Source organism: Carlito syrichta, unplaced genomic scaffold (genome assembly GCF_000164805.1).
Source record: "Carlito syrichta isolate Samal-C Ts95f unplaced genomic scaffold, Tarsius_syrichta-2.0.1 Scaffold303183, whole genome shotgun sequence".
Taxonomy (NCBI): Eukaryota; Metazoa; Chordata; class Mammalia; order Primates; family Tarsiidae; genus Carlito; species Carlito syrichta.
Window position 1 is genome coordinate 171,098 of NW_007247279.1, and position 11,420 is coordinate 182,517.

General features: G+C 42.2%; 1 protein-coding gene across 1 annotated transcript; it reads left to right on the top strand.

Moving 5' to 3' along the window:
- Nucleotides 1-212: 212 nt before the first annotated feature.
- On the top strand, nucleotides 213-11,157 carry SULT1C4 (sulfotransferase family 1C member 4). Its single transcript, XM_008058005.2, has 7 exons — nucleotides 213-372; nucleotides 4,011-4,136; nucleotides 4,611-4,708; nucleotides 5,220-5,346; nucleotides 5,549-5,643; nucleotides 9,849-10,029; nucleotides 10,959-11,157. The coding sequence occupies exons 1-7, from the start codon at nucleotides 219-221 to the stop codon at nucleotides 11,069-11,071; spliced, it is 894 nt and encodes a 297-aa protein (XP_008056196.1). The 5' UTR covers nucleotides 213-218; the 3' UTR covers nucleotides 11,072-11,157.
- Nucleotides 11,158-11,420: the final 263 nt, after the last annotated feature.

Below are 11,420 nucleotides of genomic sequence, written 5' to 3' on the forward strand. Positions count from 1 at the left end.
AACAAAGTCACAAACAATAGTTCAACCTCCCTGGACTGCGCGCCAGGAGGCGTGCAGCTCGCCTTCTTCCTGTTTGCTGGCCGACACCAGCTCTCTCAGACAGGACTTGCAGTCAGTCTGAGGGTTGCCTTCATCCAGAATGCAGCCTTGTGCTGACTGAGAGGTAACGTTTCATCTGGACAGGACTCTGATTTCTTACACTAACGGCCTTAAACAAGATGGAGGATTTTAAATCTGATGAAACGGGGCGCTTAAGTTGTGATTATGTCAAGGGAATGCTTCAACCCACACCTACCTGTGATGTCTGGGATCAGATCTGGAATTTCCAAGCCAAGCCTGATGACCTGCTTATATCTACCTATCCTAAAGCAGGTGGGTGGAAGGACTTGGAGGGGAGGGGGAAGAAGAGAAAGATGGGAAGGTAAGTGGAAAGGATGAGTTAATCATAAAATGAAGTTGATCTGAGAGACTGTTTACAGGATGAGCTACTTGTGGAAACTGAAACTACACATGAAAACATTCTGAAATGACCTTCAAATTTTAAGAACTTAAAATTTCTTCCCATGATGTACCTTTTTTTTTTTTTTTAACTTTCCCAGGAAAGGGTGAAACAGCCAAGAGTGGTAGACTTGTTTCGTTATTCATTCCCAATCTAAGCTCTCCCTGCAGATCTTATAAAAAGCTGCTTTGGGTGTGCGAGCTAGAAAGGGGGTTCTGAGGCCAACTGGGGAAGGCAACAGGGGAGCTTTTGTTCTGCGATGCTGATTTCATCTCAGCAGCCCTCAGGAGCCTCCCGACTCAAGGTCTAAGAACCTTTCTTCTGATTTCCACCTTCTTTGGTGGTAAGTTGTGAACCTACGTCCTTATCTCAATAATCAGCTTAACAAAGTTGTCTGTAGAAGTAAGACTAACTTGAGCCCCTGATAAAAATTTTGGGATGAGCAGGAGGAAATAGTTCTCTATACACACTTGTGCATATCTACGTATCTTCTAAGAACACAGTGTTTCATTCGCATCCAGCTTGCATATACATTTGCTTTTTACAAAATCAAGCTCGCAGTCAGTAACTCATGTTAGACACACACACACTCAAAAACTCTAAACCTCAGCATTTCTGAGACTGCGTTCCAAACGCTCTCAAAGTCTTTATCTCTCAAGATCCTAACAGAAGACTCTACAAGCAGATTAAGGCCTTAGTCCCTTCTTTGTCCATCAGTTTCATGTTGGTCCTAATTCTCCAATCTTACTTATCAATAGTAAAATCAGGCTCACAGTTTCCTAAGTGTAAATTTCTAAGAGTAACCACTGGTGAGGATCCCATCTTACTGTCTTAATTTCATTCTCAACGCAACTTGATTATCAGTTCAGATAATAATCATTTCTCAAGCCAGGAATGGTGGCTCATGCCTGTAACTCCAGCAATTAGGGAGGCCAAGGCAAGAGAATTGCTTGAGCCCAGGAGTTGGAGACCAGCCTGGGCAACAGAGCGAGACCTTGTCTCTGCAAAAAATCCTCATGCCTGTCATCTCAGCACTTTGGGAGGCCAAGGCAGAAGAACTGCTTGAGCCCAGGAGTTGGAGACCAGCCTGGGCAACAGAGCGAGAGCATGTCTGCAAAAAATCCAGGAATTAGCCAGGCATGGCAATAAGTGCCTGTAGTTCCAGCTACTCGGAAGACTAAGGCAGAAGGAACCCCTGAGTCCAGGAGGTCGAGGCTGCAGTGAGCTGTGATCCTGCCACAGCACACCAGCCTGGGTGACAGAGTGAGACCCCTATTCAAAATCATCATCATCTTTTACCTACATGCTAAATGCAAGCATTAAGATTTAGTTCATTGAGATTTTTCATGGCATTTTTGTTTTTCTGCAATCCAAAAAATACACTCAAAAAAATAGAATGTTTGCCATCTAAAGTAATATTTAGTCATAACTAAGACCTTGTATATCAATGAAAGCTATTTTTATCAGAGAGAAGAAGCAAGCATAGATGCCAAAAATAATTTGCCCTATAGTTCTAAAAGAATAATACTCTGAATGAACCAAGAAAAAAATATATCAGAGAATCATTGCCCTCTAGAGAATGAATGGCGAAGTCATTCTACTCGTCCCTGAATCTCTAGTGACACTTGAGCCTGCCCTCATGTTGGCCCGTGGCTATAAATTCAGAGTATAACACATAATACTAGTATGGGTTGCTCTAACATTATTTTCATAGATACCTAAAGAAATCTTGGTCTTTTGTCCTGTAATGAAAGTTGGTGCCAAAAAATATAGGAGACTTGTATCTCTCTGGTTATCAGTTAAAAATAATTATTTAGATATATTCACACAATTTATATATGTATACACACACACACACATATATATGTACAGAAGACCAACTCATATACAATATAGAATGTCATTTTTAAATGCTTTCTTAGCCGGGCTTGGTGACTCAGCCTGTAATCCCGCTCCTTTGGGAGGCTGAGGTAAGTGGATTGCCTGAGCCCACGGGTTCGAGACCCGCCTGGGCAGCAAGACCTCATCTCTACAATAAATCAAAAAATCAGCCGGGCGTGGTAGTGCATGCCTGTAATTCCGGCTACTTGGAAGGCTGAGGTGGAAGGATCGCCGGAGCCCAGCGGCTCGAGGCTGCGGTGGTCGGGAGTGACCGCTGCACTCCACTCTGGGTGACAGAGTGAGACTCCAACTCAAAAAAAAAAAAATTAAATGCTTTCTTATCTATGCCCTTTAAAAGCACTGAATTGAGCATATAAGAAAAGGAGTCTATAACAAGAGTTGCTGCCAGATAATACAGGAAAGATCATCCTGGATCAGGATTCAGGAAGCCATCCTAGCCAGGAGTGCTGATTCATGCCTATAATCCCAGTGCTTTGAGAGGTTAAGGCAGGAGGATCATGTGAGGCCAAGAGTTGGAGACCAGCCTGGGTCATGCAATGAAACCCTGTCTCCGCAAAAAAAAAAAAAAAAAAATTAAAAACGTAGTCAGTCATGGTGGCATGGGCCTAACGTCTTAGCTACTTGAGAGGCTGAAGAGAGAGGATCACTTGAGGCTAGGAGTTCAGGGTTACAGTGAGCTGTTATCATACCACTGCCTTCCAGCCTGGGTGACAGAGCAAGACCTCGTCTCTTAAAAAAAAAAAGGGGGGGGGAAAGAAAATCAAGCCATCCTAACTTGACATAATGCCCAACCTGGATTTTGCCAGAACATCTGGTGCCATAGGACTTCATCAAAGGGGAAAGAACCAGCCAGTAGCACAATACCATGGTATCAGTCAGGATCAGTGCAGGACACAGACGAACCAAAGCTGGGGAACAGAGGCCCTTCTACCTGTGGCCGTGATGACGGTAGTGGTCAGCTCCATGGGATTAGGGCAGTGGGCTGTGAAATGTGGAACGGCCTCTGCAGAATTTCTTTCTGTTGGAACTACCCCTGAAAGGATGACTTCTACCTCCCTTCCGCCTTCCAAATCTCAAGCGAATGCGTCTCATTAGAACAATCTAAATACCATCCAGGATCTTAGTGGCAAAGGATTCTTGAGAAAGCCCCTGAGATACAGGGAAAACAGAGAAAAGAGTGAACATGGATACTCAGTGCTAAAGATCAATATAAAGCCCAGGCACTAATCATTCATTCATTTAGCCAACAAATGCTGAGTATCGTCCACGTTATGTGCTTGAGAAAAACAGTCTGAAAATCACAGTCTGATAAGAAAGACCCTTTATTCCACTTTCCTTAGAGAATGCAGCCAAATCAATCAGACAACAATCCAAATTAATGGTTGTTACAGAAAAAAAAGTGTATCACTCTAATGTTCACTCCAAATTGGAGTATTTGTATTAAAATTCGTATTGTAACTTAAGATATAAGTAAGGAACCATATATTCTTAATCCTATTATAAACCTAGCTTTAAAGCTTACATAGATGTTCTGACAAGTATTTGATCCTAATTTAAGGAGTGTAGCACACTAAATGTCTTTGCGTCTTCATTTTCTGTGTGGAACAAGGAACTACATGGACTCAGGAGATAGTGGACTTAATCCAAAATGAAGGCGATGTTGAGAAAAGTAAACGAGCACCTATTCATGAACGATTTCCTTTCATCGAATGGATAGTCCCATCCGTAGGATCTGGTGAGTATGGAATAGCCACACTTGACTATAGTCCTAGACACACATTTGGAATTTTTACTATCACATTGCACCTCTCAGAATTCTAGTCATTCAATTATTGATGGGTTTTGTGGATTTATCTTCTTTAACTATAGCTAGTCATTGCTATACTACAGGCATTTTCTAATGAAGTTACTGTTAATACAAAAATATGTTAAATTTTGATTCTCTAATTAGAAATTATTTTTACTTCACAAAGACGCACCCAAAGAAAATAATCATGATGGAACAGTTTGAGTTTTTTAGGTTCTTATTTATTTGCTTGATGGTTATGGTTAGAAATAGGCAAGATATAGTCTTTCAAATAGGATCTACAGATAGTTTCAGTGCTCTTGCAGGTGCCTTGAACTGTTCCTAAAATAGTCATAATGAAAGCAGCAAGATTTTGAAGCAAATAGAGAAAAACAGAAAAATTACTGAAAACTAACCTTGCAGGTTTGGAACAAGCTCAGGCAATGCCCTCACCACGGACCCTGAAAACACATCTTCCCTTCCACTTGCTGCCGCCATCTTTCCTGGAGAAAAACTGTAAGGTAAAAAGCAAAAGGGATTCAGAGTTGTACTCCTTAGAACAATCTTGAGTAGTCTTCAACCAATTTCCTCTTAAAACACTTCCCTTGTTGGAAAATAAATAAGTCCACCTCTTCACAATAATCAATATGCAAATTGATTTGAATCCTTTACATCTCCCATAAAAGTCAGGAGCACAGTAATGCAGCATCAGAAAAATCCATCTGCGTGAAATGTATCCACCCTGGCAGTAGCGGGAAACTGCCAGGAGGGGAGCAGGGAGGTGGGATTGGCAGTAGTGGGAATCTGCCTGGGGAAGGAGGGACACACCTCATCAACAAGGGTACCTGCATCATGGGCATTTGTATACCTAACCCTGAATTGTATCCTACATCTTTAAAATTAAAAACATTAAAAGAAAAAAAAGTGCAACTCTGAAAAAAAGGGAAATGTATCCACCTCACATGACTTACTAGGACAATGACTATACATAGGTCTATCCTGTTTTTGTTTCTTCCCTTCCATCATTCCCAGATAATCTATGTGGCAAGAAATCCCAAGGACAATATGGTGTCCTATTACCATTTCCAAAGAATGAATAAAGCACTTCCTGCTCCAGGAACGTGGGAAGAGTATTTTGAGACTTTCCTGGCAGGGAAAGGTGAGAGAAATCCGTTTTTTCCCCTTCGTTTTGCAAAATCCTCAAACAGCATACAAGGCAAGAATCATTTCTTTAGACCATCGGGGCTCTGCCTTCATTATAATGGGACACTCTCCCTCTCTTCAGGAATTCTCCTTTCAGTGGAATATTTGTTGCTTGGACCTCTGTGACATGTTGTCCTGCTTTTCGTCCTGTCTTCCAGTGTGCTGGGGGTCCTGGCATGACCATGTGAAAGGATGGTGGGAAGTCAGAGACCAATACCCTATTCTCTACCTCTTCTATGAGGACATGAAGAAGGTGAGCATGGTGCCATCGAATGTGTACCTGTTAGACTACAAATATTTAAGCGGGTCAAGGGCTGTGGTGGCCGGAAGCGGCCACTGCACTCCAGTCTGGGCGACAGAGTGAGACTCCAACTCAAAAAAATATATATATATATTTAAGTCATAAAGTATTGACCCATCAGGGATTCAAACTGAAGCAGAGAACAGAAAATTGCTGCACTTCTTGGCTATCGCTGTCATTTGTCAAAGTGCTCAGGGCAGATCATGGGTTTTTGTATCACGTAACCTCATTTGCAACTTCCTGATGCTCCGGGCTTTGACGTACCTTTTCCTTAGAGGCAGATGATGTAAAATACAGATGATGTATTTTTTTCCTCTTGCATATCTATTTTAATATTTAGTTTAGAAAGGCAAAAAAAATTCCAGACATTTTATTTTGTTTTGTTTTTAATTTTGTTTTTATTTTTGGTTTTGCTTTTTTTTTGAGTTGGAGTCTCACTCTGTTGCCCAGGCTGGCGCGCAGTGGCACACTCAGAGCCACTGCAGCCTCCAGCTGCTGGGCTCAGGCAATCCTTCCACCTCAGCCTTCCAAGTAGCTGGAATCACAGGTGGGCGCCACCACGCCCAGCTAATTTTTGGATTTATTGTAGAGACAAGGCCTTGCCAGGTTGTCCAGGCTGGTCTAGAACCCCTGGACTCAGGCAATCCTCTAGCCTCTGCTCCCAAAGTGCTGGGGTTACAAGTGTGAGCCACTGCACCCAGCTATTTTGTTTTTCATGAACACTGAGGAACATCATAGCTTTAAGTTTAAGAAATGGTGTAATAGAAAAGACTAATGATTTAGAATTAAAATTCTTGTATTAAAGTTCTGCTTTGACCACGTAACTACTGTCAATTATTCTTGGTAAAGACACTTAATATCTTGAGGACTAAATGAGATAATGTTTGTGGAAGTTTGTTGTAAATGACAGTCCACTCAGCTACTTTCTGTGACTCCACTAAATACAGAGATCTATGCGACAGTCTCTGTTCTTGAATTTGTCGTTGAAAGGCTTGGTACTCAACAGATGCTTCACAGACTAGCAGCATGGACACTTTGTCATAGGCCTGCTAAGTCTGGAGCTTGATAAAAGTCTCAGGGGAATTCGAGCACACATCACAGTTAGATGCACTTCTCCAAGTTCAGTCACTGCTGGAACTTATCTGGTTACTTCTACAAAAATTCCAAAGGAGTGGGAAAAAAAGATTCATTTTCATTATTTTTTATTTTTTTGAGTTGGAGTCTCACTCTGTTGCCCAGACTGGAGTGCAGCGGCCGCTCCCGGCCACCGCAGCGTCGACCTGCTGGGCTCCGGCGATCCTTCCGCCTCAGCCTTCCAAGTAGCCAGAATTACAGGCATGCACTACCACGCCCGGCTGATTTTTTTGTTGTTGTTTATTGTAGAGATGAGGTCTCGCTGCCCAGGCGGGTCTCGAACCCGCGGGCTCAGGCAATCCACTCACCTCAGCCTCCCAAAGGCGCGGGATGACAGGCTGAGCCACGGAGCCCGGCTCATTTTCATATTTTTTTAAGCAGATAACTTACTACATTTCTAGACTTCTCAGAACCATGATTAAAGAGTCGTCAGAGCAACCTACAAGGTTATCAGTATAAAGTTCCCTCCTTTGTGTTCACTTTGTTTTTACTTGGTACAAAAGTGTTGTATCACGGGTAATTTTCATCTACAATGTGTGTAATAGCAGAGTCAGAGAGAGGACATGCTCCTGGCAATGGGGTCCTTTTGTTGAGGTAGGTTCTACTGTATTACAAGGGCCAGGAAGAAACTCACCTGAAATAGGTAGGCTAACCTCAGAGTCCCTAAAGTTTTTTAAAAGATGATTACTATGATTGCATTCTGGAATGTCCTCAATTTTATGCAGGGAGGAGAGCAAAAAAACAATGCTTTTTTGTTTTTTTGGTTTTTTTCTTTTGAGTTGGAGTCTCACTCCATCACCCAGACTGGAGTGCAGTGGCCACTCCCGGCCACCGCAGCCTCGACCTGCTGGGCTCCGGCAATCCTTCCACCTCAGCCTTACAAGTAGCGAGAACTACAGGCGCGCGCTACCATGCCCTGCTAGTTTTTTATTTATTTATTGTAGAGATGAGGTCTCGCCAAGTTGCCCTGGCGGGTCTTAAACACGCGGGCTCGGGCAATCTACTCGCCTCGGCCTCCCAAAGTGCTGGGATGACAGGCTGAGCCACCGAACCCAGCCAAAACAATGTATTTATTAAAAATTGTGTATTTATTCTTACATAGTTAAACTTCAGTCACCTTCCAAGTACTCTCCGTTTGATGCAATACACCTACCAGGATGATTTTTCTCCTGCTCAGAACAGTTTTGAGTGCATCAATATTGATGCCCTTCAGTGCTTCTGCCATTTTTTGGTTTCACCCCTTCCACATGGGCAAAATGTTTCCCTCTGAGGACTCTTTTTATCTGGGGAAACCAAAAAAACATCGCGCAGGGCAAGGTCGAGTGAATAGGGAGATGGGACTTGGGGGCTATGCCATTTTCAGTCCAAAACTACTGTACACTCAACACAGTGTGGGCAGGTACGTTGTCATGGTGGGAGACCCAGTCACCTGTTCAACTCGGGACGTTTCTTCCACAAATCGTGACACGGCCTTCTCAAAACTTCCAGGTAAAGACTTTGGTTGATGATTTGATCCGGAGGAATGAATTTTTACAAGGGACCTACCCTCCAAAAAGATAATTCCAGGTTTTTTGAGGGTCCTCGTAGTTCACACAAAGCTCATAATTCTCAGCACTCTTTCTGACTCCTAGTCTGTGTGAGGCCAATTAAATTAAGCCCTTTCAATACTCAAGTTTTTAAAGCAGAAGCCACTGAAGACACAGTGGTCCGTGTACACTGTTCTACTTTCCCTCCCCACCCGTCCCCTTCTAGACATAAGGGATTCTAAAAGCCACAGTTGTTTCACAGAGTTGTGTGTCCCTCTGATGAAGAACTGTGGCTATTATATTGGAACTGAGCTCCTCTCAGTTCCACTTGACCACCCAGTGGCACCTGACTGTGCTGGGCACCAGAGTTTCCTGCTCTGAGTGCTTCTTGGGACATGAAAGAAATCGTCTCTTCTCTTCCTGACACCACTGCAATGGTCTGGGAATCTATCTGTTGATGTCAGAATAGGATATAGCTTCTTGGGGACAGGTCTTAAATCTTCTGCCTCTTTCTGCAAAGTCTTTGCTCATATCATCAGTTTGTGGACTCTCCCTGTTAGACATTTAGCTGACCAAGATCCTTCCCAAAACTGACTTCAGCAGGACTTGCAGACATAACCCTGAGGCATTCCCTTAGAAAAGCATTCACTAGGCACTGCTATATAATTGGTGAATGTTTCATTAACCCTACCCAGTTGATGCTTACATGTTTTTTGTTTGTATGTTTGTTTGTTTTGAGTCAGGGTCTCACTTCGTTGTCCAGGCTGGAGTGTAGTGGCATGATTGTGGCTCACTGCAGCCTCAAACTCCTTGGCAGAAGGTATCCACCCTTCTCAGCCTCCCTCATAGCTGGCCACCAAGCCCAGCAAATTTTTTATTTTTTTATTTTTTTGAGTCAGTTTCTCACTCTATCACCAAGGCAGGAGTGCAGGAGCATGATCATGGCTCACCACAACCATGACCCAAGCTATGACAATCCTTCCACTTCAGCCTGGATTACAGGCAGGCACAACCATGCCGGGCTAATTTTTTTATATGTTGCCTAGGCTGGTCTCGAACTCCTGGGCTCAAGCAATCCTCTTGCCTCAGCCTCCCAAAGTGCTGGGATTATAGGTGTGAACAATCACGTCTGGCCTAATTTTCTTTCTATTTTTTTGTAGAGATGAGGTCTATGTTGCCTAGACTGATCTTGAACTCCTGGGCTCAAGCAATCCTCCCACCTCTGGCTGTAATCCCAAAATACTGGAATGCTGGCCCATATTTAAAGGCCAGTATCTTAAAAGGAAAAAATGCTTAGCAATTTCAGTTTTAAAAGGAAAACAATCTGGGTCACCACATTAAAATTAGTCATTTCTGGAAAGATGAACATTTGAAGATAAGATTTTTTTTTTAATTTTTAGGCATGATGTGTTACTGATTACTGTCATTAATCCATTATAATGTTCTTTTTAAACTAATTATATTAAATCTTCACTTTTCTTTTGACTCTGATCATAGAACCCAAAGCAAGAAATTCAGAAGCTGGCAGAATTTATTGGAAAGGAGCTAGATGACCAAGTTCTCGATAAAATTGTCCATCACACTTCATTTGATGTTATGAAGCAGAATCCCATGACAAACTATTCATCGGTTCCAATTGAAGTCATGGACCACTCCATTTCTCCATTCATGAGAAAAGGTTTTTGTATTTTCTTTCATTCAGAATCTTAAAAGCATTGTCAAATATTTCAAAGCATTTGGGAAGTTTTCGTTTTCACATGATGGAAAAATAATGTATTTAATGAATAATTTGGGGGAAAAAGTATTTAAGAAACCACTGATGAAATGAAAAACAACGCTCATTATCCATTAAGAGACAGTAAGATTTAGCATCTAAATCCAATCATTTATCCCCACTTGCTCTCTAGAGTTTGTGCTGATAAGGTGAAAATACACAGAATTAAGTGAGACAGGGCTGAGATTCCATTTTACAGAAGGCTCTATGCTATCAGTTATATTTATTCCTTTAAAGATACTTAATGAGGGGCTTTTGTGTGCCTGGCCCTATTCTAGGCACTGTTTGCAGCTGTGAACAAAACACAACAAATCTTTCCCTCATGAAATTATATTCTAGTGAGTGATAAGCAAAATAAACAAGAAGCATGCATAGGATGATAGATGCTGGTAAGAAAAATAAAACTGGGAAAGGTTGTAGGGATTACAATTGGAGAAGTTGGGGGATCTTTTTTCTCTCTCAAAACCTCCCATAAACAGACCCTTCTTGACTATGAGCTACATCATGGGAGCTTTAGGCATGAGCAATCCCCATGCTTGGATACACGAGAAGCACCAGAGAAAGACAAGAAAGCCCCTCAGGCCTGCTGTTTTACCATGGTGGCCTCATCTCCCCACTAAAGTGGCTGGATGTGTAATAGGCTCTCTGTGTCTCACAATTCAGAGAGGAAAGTCTCCTCCTCGGGATAAAAAAGGGACAGGACAGCAATACAGTGTTTTGTCCGATGCTGCCTTTCCTAAAAGGTGGAGTAGAAATCATCACCCAGCAGCAAGAGACTAGAGAAATATGAACTCCCACAGCTACGTACTAACTCGCACGTGACTATGTTTCAGGGGCAGTGGGAGATTGGAAGAAACACTTCACCGTGGCTCAGAATGAGAGATTTGATGAAGACTACAAGAAGAAGATGGGTGATACTAGTCTAACTTTCCACTTCCAGTTCTAGTGAGGAGGAAAGAGAACTAAAAGTATTTTAGTGTATTACTCAGCAGGGTGATAATAAAAGTTTAATACTGAGACCAAATGATATTAGATTCAGATCCTCAGCCTAGTTTTTTATTGTGTTTGCTCTTGTTGACGCTATAAATAAATGTAAATGTAATAAATTAAAAACAAATAAATATGAATAAGGTCAAAAGAGGTGTGACAAAGCTAGCAGAGGCTGGGGCGAGGTGAAGAGCGAGAGCAGGGTGGCAACTTGGAGAGGAAGCAGCTCAGTAAGTTACCGGTTATAATTTTGGTGTCATTGCCAATGATTAGATCCACATTTTCTAATTATGCACTTGTTAACATAT

Bases quoted from the DNA above. Each gene is read 5' to 3' on its own strand.
- SULT1C4 (XM_008058005.2), top strand. From the start codon at position 219: ATGGAGGATTTTAAATCTGATGAAACGGGGCGCTTAAGTTGTGATTAT. The intron at 373-4,010 runs GTGGGTGGAAGG...GTGTGGAACAAG, and splicing joins ATCTACCTATCCTAAAGCAG to GAACTACATGGACTCAGGAG. The intron at 10,030-10,958 runs GTTTTTGTATTT...ACTATGTTTCAG, and splicing joins TTCTCCATTCATGAGAAAAG to GGGCAGTGGGAGATTGGAAG.